Source organism: Anguilla anguilla, chromosome 1 (assembly GCF_013347855.1).
Source record: "Anguilla anguilla isolate fAngAng1 chromosome 1, fAngAng1.pri, whole genome shotgun sequence".
NCBI classification, from domain to species: Eukaryota; Metazoa; Chordata; class Actinopteri; order Anguilliformes; family Anguillidae; genus Anguilla; species Anguilla anguilla.
The window spans coordinates 50386759-50402443 of NC_049201.1; the positions used below are offsets into that span (position 1 = coordinate 50386759).

Here is a 15685-nt window from a genome sequence, read left to right on the forward strand (position 1 = left end):
CACACACACGCACGCACAGACACACACACACACACACACACACAACTCAAATAAACTCAGTTCTCTCAAAGCCACACATGAGGTTCCTCAGTTCTAAGATGACATTAAGGTGCAAATGACCACACTGGGCGAAAAAGTGAGTCCAAGGGGAACATTGAATCTCAATTATAACTAAGACACAGATGTAATAAGATGGAAGGGAAGGGGGTATCATCCATATGACTCACCTTTAAGGATGAAAACCAGACAAAGCAGTTAATGATCAGTGCTGATAAATGCACCAAGAGATATGGGGTGGGAGTTGGGGGGGGGGGGGGGGGTCAAAGAGCTGGATCCTCTTTGCCTTTGTTTTGGTCCCACTCTAGAATGTGAGAATGACAGAGCAGGTTTATAAAGAAGAAGAGCTGGTTTTGCTGGAGTGCCATAATGTGTGTATGTGTGTGTCTGTGTGTGTGTTTGGGGGGGGGGGGGGTGGAATGGGGGTCGGGGGTCTGATCTGGGTTGATGGATTAGAGGCCAGAGAAATGAGTGTGTCTCTAATAATGCTGCAACACTCGAGATCTGTTGCTAGAGGTCAGGGCCAGAAATCTGAGGAAACCTGCCCAACTTCAACTTTTAATCACAATTGTACAAATGAGAATCATCTTTTAAACTTATGACCACAAGTGAAAAAGGGACCTGGTGATCATGTTAGCAATGCACTGTACTGGTGACCCCAGAATGACTTCCATTGTAGAGTATTTGTTGAAGAATCAATACAGGCCTTCAATAAACATGTATGTGGAGACAAAGTACCTACAAGGGCAAGAGATCCAACCACAAGTGTATAGCTTTCCATAAACACAATGCTCTAATCAGAAGAATTTGAGACCTTCCTGAATTCAGGCCACATCTTATTAGTATCATGATTCATGAACATTATATACAGGCATTGCCATTTGCCATTGGGGTGTATTCTCCTCATATAAAGGAATGCCCTCCCAGGGTCCCTCACCCCCCCTTGTCTCTTCAGATTTATATGGCCAGATGTAATCTACCAGTAAATTATCTTTGCAAAGATAATTTGGAATTCATTTGTTGTTCAAAAAAATCTCTTTGAGTAGATTTGGACTGATCGACTGATAATGTTGTGTAGGTAGCAAAAAATAGCACTTTACATGTAACACATTTTGTTTACTTATGGCATATAAAATTAAAAGGAGGAAACAGCCAAAGGCATCCTTTAGGTTGAACTACAATGGACTTTGTCTACAACTTTGAGTTAAAAATTTTAAACATTGTTTACATGTGAATTCAGCAAACTCTAAAAGAACAAGAAATGTATACGAAAGAAATAAACATTTTTTTTGTAAATGTATCACTCATAGTTAATCAAAAAGTCCATTGTGCTTAGATTAAACAGAGACCTAAAATTATATTACACCTAAAATCACAACAAATATAGGACAGAATTTAATCTTACTGTTTGAGCATATAACTTCAGATTTAGGATTAGACATGAAGCACACATTATCTTATGTGTGCTTTGTGTCTAATCCTAGTTTTGCCATTACTGAAATTTATAAAAACTATAAATGTGTGTTGAAATTATTTATTTTTTTGGAAAGAATTTAGAAAGAAAGTTGCTTAAATTCGTTTTCACTGTGAAAGACAAAGTGCCTTTGTGATTTCATTGAATGCCCCCACTAGAAATGCATTTCTATTATTGCAGAGAAAACACAGCCATGCTAAAATGAATTGTATCAATCATGTGTACTGCTGCCAAAGTATTGTCCACTGTTCGAGTAACATGTGTGGATTAGCATGATACTGTAATGAAATCTGGACATTCAATAACCTTTCAAAGCAGAACTATAATGATGACCAGGCCATGGCTGATAGCCTACATGGAAACAATCATTTTCAAGTCTTTTCATCTCAAATTGAGAAACATTACAGTGTTAAGTAAACGTCACCAGCCAACAGAAAAGCCCTTCAGAATATACCGTGGATCATGTCTATATGCGCATGCTGAATGGAGCCTTTCTACCTTTGCATTAGCCTGCATCCCATATGTGTGCATTCTGCTATTCTACACGCAGCCAAGATATGACATGTTCAGAAATGAGAAGTCTGCCGGTGTTCTGAATGAACCATGCATTTCACAGCTAAACAAAATGTTGCAATGAAAGGCCTGCATCTTTTCAGAACATCATCATCAACAACGCAAACATCTCATGAAAAACACGTGTGGAATTGATCAGATTGTACAAATCAATATTGCACGCTCAATATTATTGCAAAGTTCTATAACCGTAAGCAAGCGGTGATCATTTTTTATTAACACTGTTAATATGCCTATTAACAAGAGCCGTTTTCACATAGGCCTAATTGGAGGCCACAGTCGTTCATTTATGAAAAAAAAAAACCACTAATAAATGTCCTGTGACATCCATTCTAGCAGACCAGAAAATAAATAAAAGCCAACACTTCCTTTCCAATTAAATTGCAATTTAGACACAGTTAATGCTAAACGCAGTATGGCTCATTCACCAGGATCTGATTTTAATTAAATAAGAATTCGTAGCCTACCATACACCGATAATGGTATAGCCTATACACATTAGCTTTTTGTGATATAGAGACTGAAACATTTATATTAAAAGACAAATCACTTTCATCTTTTATCATTTACCACCAATGCAAGACACTACAAAACTGTAGGCTACTTGTTTGCAAAATATAACAAGATATAGCCTAGAATATAATACAAAATATTAATATCGATTAACCATTATGAATTATATACTTTGAGTAGATTTGCATCAACATATGACTGAAACACTTTTCAACTAGAATCGTGTCCTCTCGTTTGATAGCTTACTTCATGGAAAGAACTGAGATCAAGCCATCAGAAGTACACGAAAGGGTGCATTTTCCGTTTTATTGGTACAGTAATAGTGCGGAATATTATCCGTTAAAATATATAATTAAAAAGAACTTTACACTCTACTTGAATGCACCTCAGAACTTAGAGCCTATATAACTATGAGGTAGACATTAATCTTGTTTCCACCCTCAGTACAGAAGATTGAATACATTTAAATTAATCTTATCATCGTAGGAAATACATGATTATCATGAAACTGTACAGCACAAATAATAAAATAATAATTATAGAATAGAAATTATAACAATTTGAGTGCATATAAAGGTATATACATTAATAAGAAATGTGGTTGGTCATTTCATCATTGTTGCACTTGCAAAGTTTAAATATACACATATTTACAGCTCAAATTATGAACAGCAGTGCATTCAAAGCTAATGTGCATATTAAATATCTCGCATGCGAGTCTCTAACAGTGGAGTTCTCTCGGAAGACCTTTCCACCTTACAACGTGGATATGGACAGTTGTCGCAGAAGTGCGTACGTAAAGATGCAGACGTTGTACCAAAGTCAACAAATCATTGAGGCTTCAGGTTTTTCCGTGTGCTTTTATGATGCAACAATGAGATCCCACTGGCCTTTTTCGCCATGTCTTCGCATAATTATGATGTTCAGACACAACAAGAAATTTAATGTCAAGTTTGTTTTCCAAAACCACGCTGCTCTTCTACATTTCCAATAGTTTTCATTTAGTCCTGTAGCTACCCAAAGTCTTTCGCAGCTGTAGTTTGGTTTTCGCACTTACAGGGCCGGGAAGCAGTGTGCGCGTGCGGGGAGGGGGATTCAGCCGTATAACTTTCTAATCATGTCTCACTTTATGTTTGGTAGTTACATTCACCTTTCAAAGGGACAGTAAAGGCCTGTCGATAATATGAAGGCATGTGATGCGGCATCATCAGCCTTATTGGACTCTAGCAACTTTCAGTCAGCCGGTTCAGTCGGGTCTCCAAGTGCATGACCGCGGAAGGAACTGGAACGGTGTTTCTTCCTAAGCTCCGAGGGCCTTCGTTTGAACAGGTGCCTGTCGGCGCATTCTGTCGTAGGCAAAGAATGGCGCAACGAAATTCCCCATTGTCCAGACATTAACAAGCACTACGTGGCTAGAATGGTGTTCTTCGCATCAGATCCTGCATTATGGTATGTAAACTGGAAGCGGTGACCTGCCAGTAGAAGTTTAGTGACATATTGAACCGTACCGTAGCCTAGCAAGACCGTAGAGCCTACTCATCTATCTGAAACCATCTATCTTTAAAATAAATAAATTGCTTGCTGTCATGAGATGACCGATTGAACTTGAATGACTTTAAACTAGTAATTATACATAGGCCTACATAATTCGATAATGTTACGGCTATTATGTAAGAGTTAAACGAGCTTAAATTGACAGAATAAATATGTTTCAATATTACAAATAATGCATTCTATGTAGAGATCCCTTTTGAATATTAATGAGGCACACGTGGTGTGGCAAAACGCAAGTCCTGCCTTCAGACACGAAATGACACGGCTTCTTCACACTGAACCGGCCCATAGCGTTTGTTTTGCGTTTATGGAATCAAACACAGATCCTAATAATTTGAAAGAAAAATGCTACCTGCAGCCGCATTGTTCCACGACCATGTCCTCATATTGTTTATACACAACGTTATTGCCGGAGTCAATATAAAGAATGCTAACGGGACTAAGTTTCGTAGGAACGCAACAGCTCGGAGGCGTGCTATTGGGATCCATTGAATTCATGAGAGTTTGAATGATGGCGTGGTTTGTTGGTTCTAAGTGCGATCTCAGGGGGAAGTCGCACACGCCCTCACAATGATAGGCCTCATAATCCAAAGGAGCAATGATCCAGTTGTCCCAACCAAGTTCTTTAAAATTAACATGAAGGGCTTTTTTGCTGCATCTCGATTTTGATTTTTTACCGTGTCTCTTCCCGTGCCGGTTGTTTAACACAGTCCTACGTCTGCGTCTGGCTTTGAAGTGAAGACCTCCTTCATCCTCAGTTTTTCGCAAGCCACGAGACTTTATCTTCTCTTTCATCTCATTAAATAGGTTCTCCCTCTTTCTGGACCTTGTAAATACCACCAAAATAGCCTTCTCTTGCTGGTGACGGCTGTTTCTGTCAAATCCAAGACGTTTTAAGTCTATTTCCGTTTCTGATTTACCATGAGTAGCCCTGAGCTGGACACAAAGCTGGCTCCCCAGTGCAGAATGATGGCGATTTTTAAACATTTCCCACACATCCAAAACCTCCCATCCTGGTTTTCTAGAATCCTGGAGATCAAGAGATTTAGAATCCAGTAGCCGCTCTGATCGACAGGAGAGTAATTGAATGCCATAGAGACCTGTCTGAGACGCTTGGAAATCCCCGGGCACTTTTCTAAATATCCTTAATTCAGCTCCCACCAGCTCCTCTTTGTCTGAAAGGGTTGAGACATCAAACAGATACTTTTGTCTTCGCAAAGGAGAGTGCAAGAGATCGTCTGCAAGATAAAAGAAATAATTGCAGTCAGATTCACTTAGGATGTACAGTGTTCAGAAGGGAGTGGGGGTGGGGTCACGCTCTGACAGCACAGTCCGATTTGTTTGTCTTCTTGTTTCCATTAACCACACAGAGATTACAGTGCGCCAAATTCTGATTTGCAAGCATGAATATCAGATTATTATTATTATTATTATTATTATTATTCCACCTGGGACTATATGTACTCAGTAAGAGTTGATTTAACACAGAAAACTTTACTGTATATTATTGTTATGCTGTTTAATTGCAACAGTCATATCTGTTTCCATGGGTTCATTAGCAAGTGAAGCTATTTAAATAAATGTCATCATGGGAAAATGAAAAGGCCTTTAGTCACATCTCACTGAAATATGCTGCTGCATACTCCTCATTGGTGTTATACTTATGGTATGTTCATTCTTTGATTTTGTATAGATGGGATTTGTTTGTTGTAATTATGCTCTCCTCAGGGTATGAAAATGTAACAATAACCACAGAAATAACATACTGCTACTCCTCCTACTACTGCTGCCAACACTACTACTACTACTAATAATTGTAATAATAATAATAATTATTATATGTAGAGCTTATTGCAATGAATTTTGGATTGTTAGGTCATGGGTTGAATACACGCTTAGGGCTGTGTTGCAAATTTGACATTTTTGTAAATGGTTCCTGTGCAATTGGGTAAAATATGTAAGGTGCGAGCTATTTGAAGTCACTGTGGATTAGGCCATTGTGCCAAATAAAAAGTATATAAAAAGTATTCAAAATAACAAATCAAAATGAGACTAATGATCTAATTATAGATGATTACTTCAAAACACCTACAGGTGAAATTGCTGTGTTGGTTATCATAGTAACCCTGTGCAAAACTATTGGATAAGCCAATAATGATTAGGAAAGTAGGCTTTTTTATCTTACAAAACTATAAGAAATACCTCACACACTCATAATTATGAATAACTTTTAGACAGCTTTGAAACTCACAAATAAATAAAACATGCATATATTTCAATGTTAAAAAATGTAACCATTTTTCCATTCATCACAATAGAGGGTAATGTTACACTTCTAACAATGTGGCATGAAGTATAATTTGGGAGGTTGAATATTAATTTGAACAATATACCTCGAGACATTTTATCTAATGAGAACCATACCGTAGCGATTACATGACACATTAAAGCAAAACATCAATGCTATTAATGGATACAAACGGATTATGTACAGTTCCTTTTGGTTTTTGAATTGACGGAGTTGAGGTTGAGTTTCTGAAAGGCACAAAACTTACACATCCCACCAAGCAACGAGAAACGAATGCAAACTATGGTTATCACTGAACGCATTTTATAGGCTACTGTGCGTTTTTCATTTAACTGAAAAGTTCACAATAAGATGGCAAACTGATTTCTGATACACTTCACTAAAGTGTTATGGAGTTTCTTGCACAGCCTATGATTAAAAAGCCTCAGATCAATGTACCCAAATCCCCTCTGCTCCAAAACCCCTTGTTTTAAAACTGTGTTTCTCATTCATTCTTATATAATTATTAGAATAATACATCTAAATACGTGTGCAGGCATGCATTATTTTTAACCTGTATTTAACCTGTATCCGTATTTTCTCTTTATTGTCTCTATAAGGAATTTAGATTAAATCAACAAACTTAAGTGACTGTGTACTAGAATAAACAGCAGTCATGTACTATTTTGCTTTACTGTCTGACATTATACGCCTCCCACAACTGTCCCCACTAGGCCTACTTTTTGAAAAAGCAAATTATCCAAAAAGATATAACTGTGAAACGGAGGTGGACACAAGTGCCCCAATATGATGGCAAAGACCGCACTCATCCAATGAATTTTGCACATTTTAAAAATCTATAAATCGAGCCTATTGGCTATGTACAAACGTGAATTTATAATTCTGCCCTTCTAGACTACATATGCATAGATACAATTTCCAGAATAATTTTATAGTCTATTTCAAAGGTGGCCATTACCAATGGATACTGAGCCGTGTATTAACATCTAAAAGTTACATCTTAACAAAATCGAGAGATTATATTGCACTTTTTATCAATATAGTTTGTATGCTACATATATCACAGAATGCTAACGTGAATACAACTCCACATTTCAAACTGAAGAGCTCTAAACGTATTTTTAAACTGTTTAAGCATCCAGACACTATCCCAGGAGTTTCCAGTAATTTCGTTTTCGCACGTGTTTAAAACAGACTGAAGACTGAAATCACGTTTTTGAGAAATAAAATGACAAATGGATTCATATGAAACGAAGCGGTTTCAGTAAATAATTAAGTCCATTAATCTCAATTAACCGAATCTACTGCGTCTTGTTTCACTGTATTAGCATTTTTTCGATATGACTCTAGAGTTGAATTTAATACACTAGGCTAGGGACGCTGAAAATACGTTTTAACACAAACACATATTACTATTTCGATAATTAAACTACACTGCGAGTAAATTAATGTAGCCAATTATCCAAGAAAAAACGGTTGTTTGTGAGCTACTAATGTATTTTTTTTTCTGCAGATGAACCGGACGAAGTTTAATAATAAAAGTAAATTGAAACCGTGTGTTTGTTTCGGTTGCTTTGCGCGTCTGGTCTGCGTTAGAGGTTTATAAGAGCTCGAACAAATCGAATACAAGGTCACCAAATAATTAACAGTTAGGAATCCCCTCCTTACCCATTAGAATACTTTCCTGCTTATATTTCATTTCCCGTCAGCCAGAGATAACATTCCCAGAACTAATGTGCTCTTACTGATTATGCCAAATAAATGAAAGATTATGCCAAATGAATGCCATATTTTGCATAATATCAAAATTTAATTTATGGATTTTGATTAGGGCATGTTATAAAGGCAAACGTTGTTTAGCGGCGATTTTTAAAATAATAGATCTGTTTTTCAGGGTTGAAACATTTAGCCTATCATTTGCAGTGTAAACATTGTGAACTTCAGATATTTCTTTTGTCTCCAAATGATGTTTAATCGACAGCTGTTTTATTACAGACCCTCATCACAATGACATTTAGTCTGAAACTCCGCGTGTTACAGTATGGGTATAACCATATTTTTTTCTTTCTTTGCTCTTTTATGTTTAATGGAAAATATATTCTGTAAACAAGTGTGTCCGTAAAATATGTGTGTGTGTGTCTGTGTGTTTGTGTGTCTGTTAGCGAGAGAGAGGGGGGGGGGGGGGGGGGGGGGTGTTTCAGAGAGAAAGACAGAGAGAGAAAGAGAGGCAGAGAGAGGGGGAGGGGGGAGAGAGAGGGGGGGGGGGGGGGGAGAAAGAGAGAGAGTAATACTGAGGCTCCCGAGGCCAGCAAGCACCATCTGCGTTTTAATGAGTTACTTCAAGTGCCAAAAGTAATTTTCATACATTCAGCTAGTTCTTGTCTGATCTTGCGACCGTAACGAACCTAAATCTATTAAGTTTTCTGATCTATTTTGCATCAAGAATTTCCTGCTTCAGTATGAGGGAAAGTGTTTATTTTTCTTAAAGATGTGTTGGGTGGAAACAGCTTGATAACATCTATAAATTGAATGGGTTTGTTTTTAAAGAGCGTGAAGTTTAAACAAAAGCCATCCCCACCAACGACGACTCTTTTGGGAAAGCTGCGTATACAGGCCTACATAAAACTGTCGTCCATTTATTTATTTATTTATTTATTTTACTTTAGTATGTGCGGATTATCATGAGTTTAAAGTTTTAATTTGGCCTACAAAAGTCAAAAAACGGGAAACGGGAAAAGTGACACATTGTGATGTGAGAAATACTCTTTATAGAAATGAACTTTCAACACATGAGCTTGGACAAACTTTGACAGAAGACGTATTGAGCAAAACGAACGGAAGAAAAATTATTTTCCACAATTAAGTGGCGGTCATGCAGAGAGGTGGGTAGTAACTACTTCATAGGAACTGAAGTTTTCTTTAATTTTTATTTTGGTGATGTGCCATTGGCTGAGCTAGTTCATTATGGGAGAATAGACAGTGTTTGATATGTTATGACATGAACACTCAATTAGATCACTGAGTTCAAATACTCCAATCAGCGGTTCGATGCTAAGCAACCCTCAGAAGGTCCAGCAAGAGGTCATAGCCAGTGACACATCAAATCAAAATCAGAAGAGAAAGTGAGGCTTTTTTAATCAAACCCGTTCAGAATTCACTGCTTAAAGTCTAAGTTCTATTTTCTGACGGGAGAGAATTCCAATGAAGTTAAATGATAGCTTTTATTTCCCGACCAAGGTAAACTCAGCTCACATGCCCTCCTTCTTGTCTGTGTATTTTGTTTGTTTGCGTTTGCTTTTCATTGTTAGCCCGATTATTTTATCAAATCAGTCAGTTAAACTGCTAGGTAACCATAACCACCACACTCTCCTGAATGACACCCCCGCCAATAGTTTTTATACTATAGCCTACCTGTTAATTGTAGGCTACTGGTTTTATAAGTCTAGCATTTGAAATGTGACCATTTTGTAGCTATATTCCCTTTCTACATCGGAATGCTTAGGCAAGTTAACAAAGTAGGCCCCTATTTCCTATTTTATAGGAATACAAACATTACGTTTATTATGGTCGTTAAAATGCGTCACTGTCCCGTGTTATCTGTAATGTTTTCATAGCCTATCATTCATTTATGCTTTTCGTGAACCTGATTAAACAGGAGTAAACTATTCCAAAATTATACACAAGAGACTAAATATGGCTTTCAAAAGTTGAAGTATATCGAAGTGGCCTAATTGTTCAATGTGATTCGACTGTTAATTAACTCTGCTGGGAAGAACAACGCCTGTCGCACCTTTATGAACTGAGACGGTCAGGTTGATAGGAGCAGGTTCGATCTCCTCACGCGATGAGGGCGAAAATGATTTACAGCCTTGATCTGGAAAGCGTTTCAACTAGTGTTTAATTGTCGGGCTACTTGCAGGTCAATGCAAGTAGAGGCCAATTTAACTCTGTATGTGTCGCAAATGCGGATTGTTTTTCAGTATGTCCCTGGAGTTTAAAAAAAGCTGTATACGATATAGCCTAACAAAACTGAATGTTTCGTTCACATTGCAGAAAAGGGTCCAGTTCAACATGTCAAGCTGAGAAACTAATACAATATTATATTCTAATGATTTCATGAAAATATACTAACGAACATGTCATATATATCAGCGATATATATTTGTATATGTTAAAATATTGCTACGTTAACCCGTCGTTTCATTCCCACCCCTACAGCTGTAAACTAATTAAGCACTAGGATAGCCTACCTGTGTCAGTGCGCAATAAAGACTGTCGACTGTCTCAGATTCAACCAACAACTTTTCCTTTAAAGACCCGTTTGGTGTGAAAGAATAATACACGTTGAAGTACCCTTTCACCTCTGCTGTCTATTAAATTGTGTATGGGCGATTTCAGCGCAACTTACAATGATAAATTATCATTATTTTTGACCAACCTTTTCCTCTGTCCACAAAACTTGTAATGGTATTCGCAGATTTGGACGCCCGGAACAAACTTGCGTTTAGCCCCAGTTTTTCAGCGGCAGAGTACGTCCTGTAAATGGAGAGCATGTAATCGTGTGGCACAATTGCGTCTTTGAACTCATCCTGATGATAACTTTGGCTCGAGGAGGATGCGAAGATTTCTTTAAGGAATTTTGGGGGCTTCTGTCCATCATGTAGGATCCTGGTTCCCTTATTCCTCCTGGAGACTGAGGGGGAGAAAATAGCAGCTGACTGGAAACACGGTAAATCCCACAGAAAGATAAATAGCAGGTAGAAGGCTACTGCCCGAAATACATCCATAGTAGTATTGTCCCAAAATAATTTTAAGATCCACAGTGAAGCCGGTATAATCGCTCGAAGGAAGACAGTGGCCAGAGCTAGACTTTTCGTCCACCAGAAAAGTGCGCTCTCTCCACTAATGCGGAGAGCAGCGGCGGCTGCATCAACAGAGACACGCCCACTCGCATACGCTCCTGTGGGACCTATTTATTGGAGAACTTTTCTCTGTTCTTTCAGTCCACTTCTGAAAACGGACATCGAACAATGTTTCCCTGCTCCAGAGAAAGCATCACCAAAGAATGCCTTGCAAATTCGACAAAAGGATGGTATATTCAGCAAGACTGGTTATGCTGGCCTACTGCCGGTTTTGTACTGGAAATAATTCTAAATGAAGGAATGAAAGAACTGATGAACTGCATGGTCAGTTGACTTAACTAATCACAATGCATTACTGCCAGTAAATAAGTTTTATGATATGCAGTTTATTTGTTGAAACAATTAAAAAAGAAAATGACGTAGAGCACAGGTCCCTAAAAATCTTCACATGCATTCTGGCCCTGGTGCAAAATAGCCTGTAAATGGTAGCTCAGAGGCCCATTAAATGCATAGCATTTTAGAAGGGGACGGAACAATTTCCATTGCTTTATTAAGCTATAACATGCTGCGCATTGTCGAAACAGGCCTAGATAGGCTAATGTCACTTCAAGTGTCTGGATGTAATATGAGCTGCAAGTCATTTGTTTGCTCAGTAAAATAACTTTGTTCTGTTAAGTCCGTCGACTTCAAGGTCATCTTTTTGTGAACTTTCCTCTTTTTTATAGTGTTCGCATAATGTTTACCCTTTGCAGTTCCAAAACAGCCACATAAGTGTTTAAATATGTATGTGTGTGCATGTATGCATGTATGTATGTATGTTCCATCATGTTGATCTTTGTAAATGTATGTTGTGTTCAGTTCTTTCTGTCTATCTTTGTTAATTAACTTTCAACTTTCAACCCACCGTATGACTTTATATGACAAAAATAGCCTGCACGCGTTCCCTAACTGAAATATATATATGATTTATAAGACACCTGAGATATAAGACTTCCTCAGAGACTAATATGAGCACAGCAGTTACATTCTGTTCATGAGACCTATGCGACTATATTGAAGCTACTTCTTATTATAAATAGATCGTAACCAAAAAATAAAATAAAATAAAATAAAACAAATAACTACCGGCCTCGAGATTAAGTTAGCTATGGTACTGTGCCGCAAAAATCGTTTAATTTTAACGGCTTATACTGCCCTCAAGCGGATTTGCCACAAAAAGGCACGCTGTAACGCGACGACGGCAGCAAGCAGCCTAGCAGATTTCGCATTCACATCTACTTTTCTTAACAATACGGAACACATAGAAATTAGAGATGGCACTAATTACTAAATAGGGTAACTAGGTCTATTTAACGCAAACCACCCTTGAGAAATACATATTCGACAAAGCACGTTGGTACATCTATTTGTGGACATAACCACGTAAAGAATTCATTTAGGATTTAAAAAAATGCTACGCATTGCAAATAATGTGACGAAAAATCTTTCAATTATAGTCTATATGCCCTACAGAGGTCGAGACTAAACATCTTCAGCCACTGATAAGATGCTAAAACAGGATAGGCCTATATGGATCACTTATTAACCAATTGTTGTGTTTACAGGGTATAACAAAGACAAGGTCTTCCTTTGGTGATAAGATCAAACATTATTTAGAACAGGAAATGAATGGGCAACATTCGGCAGTCCCTCACAGGTGCCATGACGTTTAGACGTACCTTAGTACTGTTCAGGCTCAATCACCAGTTAATTCTTATTTAGTAATAATTATGAAGTGAACACTAGTTTTGTTTGCTTTAATACCCAAACAGTTTGCAGGTAGTGCATAGAAAGCCAATATTCCTGGAGAGCCGATATGAGTTTAATATTTGTCGGATAAAGTGCTCCGTGCTATTGAAAATAATTATTTTTTATCAATTAAGGTGGGATCACAAGGCAAACAGAGTTTAAAAAGCACAGGAGTGACTTTTTTGAAGCGAGGTTATTAAAGAGCTAGCCGGGTGTCAATATAAATCTTTACATTGTTCTTGGAGAGGGAACCATCCCTTCAAAACAAATCAAAATAATATACCATGTAGTGAACAGTGTAGGCCTAATCCAGAGGAAAATTTTAAAAATCAAATAAGAAAAATATTAAACGATTCCCTGGCCCATGAAAACACCAGAAACCCTTTGACAAAGGACTTGAAACACCCATTAGCAAAAAAATAAATACAGAAAGACCTGTAATAGCCTACTGTATATACACTGTGATAGGAATGTCGTAAATTTTACAGTAACTTGTAGGCAGCAATTACTGTCCTTGGAAGTTGCTATAATATATATTAACACTATATATTTACTGTGGGATGGGTACTGTAGTTGTGAGGGGTGGGGGGGCACTTTAGAGTCTCCATTTAGCCTAAACTGTATGTCTTTGGACTGGCCAGGGAAGAATATGTGAACCCAGGAAACTCCACACAGAAATCCCACACAAGATTTGAACCTGGGACATCCACTGCACCATTGTGCTGCCCCAACACCAATGTAAGATAGCAGGGCAACGTGACCATCAAGACAAAATAAAACCAACCTACATAAAAAACGTCACTGTATCTACAAATATTATACAAGTTGCTGTGATTAAAACTTGTCCATGATAATTCAGTGATGCTTCAATTACAGTTACAAATGAAAGTACTTTGTCAAAAGTAAAAAATGGCTGAACAGGCTACTTACGTGATTTTGACAATGAGAAATCTCTCCAGTAGTGCGAAAATAGATGTTACGAGGGTCTCCTGTGTCAAATGTGTGTCTTGTTGGATTAAGTTGGATACGTAGGTCTTCATGTGAAATTTGTACTAGAATGCTTTAAAGATCTACAGCTACATACATATATACAGGTTTTATAGTAAGAATTTGCTCATTATACAGTAATACTGCTGTGAAAACTACAAAAATCATTTATAGTAAAGAAAATCGTTGAGTTCATCTTAAGTCCTATTTAAGGTTGTATTTTGGATTGTTGATCACCCGTCAATTACACCCAATCTTAGATTTTCAAGCATTACACTTTGTAACAAATGCACAAAATTTAGCATTGTATTCCGTCCCGTGTTAGTTACCATTTTCTACGTTCACAGACAAAAGTAGAAGAAATGATTTAATGATTGTCGTGAAAAAACTTCGCTGGATATCGTGACTGTTGGCCTACTGGGCATCTGAACACAGGGTGGCTAGTTTTTATAATTTTAAAAACGTTCTGCGTTGTGTTCTACAGGTTAGGTTACTCAAAGCCAGGAGGTCCATAAAAAACGATGATGTAAATATTTGGAAATAAAAATTGCTGAAATGTATCATTTTTAAAATAATTATATACTCTAATAAGAGGTTAAAAGTATAGTTAATCTTTCTTTAGCTCTGGACCTTCTATTCACTAAGTGTGGTCAACAACTGAAGCGATCGCCTTTAATGTTTAAAACAGGGCCATGCAGAAAACTTGTGAGGGACAGGGGCCCAAAGTGTGAAAAGGGCATACCAACTAGAAAAACAGTTTTACGACGCACATGTATTTCACATATAAACATATTTTACAGAAATTAATGATTCAAAAATGAATAACAGCAGAAATAGTTTATTTATTTATTTATTTATTTATTTATTAATTCACTTATTTATTTATTTTGACTGGCGAACAGTCATTTAGTTTCTACACGCTATGCATTCATACTGCCTAAAATGAGTAAATTATTACGAACTCATTTACATGCATGTAATCTTTTAGGCCAGGCTTACACACACGGGCACGGTTCTCGCGTACCACTATGTTTCTACCAGCAGAGGGCGGGTGGATCACCTTGTCCTTAACCCTTGGTCACCAATGCAACACAGAAAGACAAGTCATTACTTTATGATTAACTTATATTTCAGATCATTTTCTAACCACCTACCAGATCAGTCTATTCTATTCAGATCAGATCAGATATTCAGCATCTTGGTTTTTGTGTCACACTTAGACTGTGTTACACACAGACCTATGACAAATAATTTAATGAATTAGCATGTAGACTAAAGCCTCAAAGCTCAGTGGGAAATTCTCCATCAAACAACATTAGTGTGATACGTAAGGAAAAACAGAAGAGCAACTATTTTTCAGGTGACTGAGAATGTCAATGCATGACACATAGCGAGGGATATCATAGTAGGGTTGCAGTGCATAAATCCTTCATTACAAAGACAAATGCACATTTGAGAGTTCAATGGTCCAAAAACCATTGGCACTGGTCTACAGAGATGTGGAAAAAAGTGATACGCTCAGATGAATCATCCTTCACCATATTGTCAACAAGCGGACTAGTGCATGGG

The 15685-nt window shown here is 37.5% G+C and overlaps 1 protein-coding gene across 1 annotated transcript; it reads right to left on the reverse strand.

Moving 5' to 3' along the window:
• Positions 1-2897: 2897 nt before the first annotated feature.
• Positions 2898-11354, reverse strand: gdf6a (growth differentiation factor 6a). The gene is made up of 2 exons (XM_035412002.1): positions 10918-11354; positions 2898-5409 (listed from the first exon to the last, which is right to left on the reverse strand). Exons 1-2 carry the CDS (start codon positions 11264-11266, stop codon positions 4520-4522), a joined length of 1239 nt encoding a protein of 412 aa, XP_035267893.1. The 5' UTR covers positions 11267-11354; the 3' UTR covers positions 2898-4519.
• Between the last annotated feature and the right edge of the window lie 4331 nt (positions 11355-15685).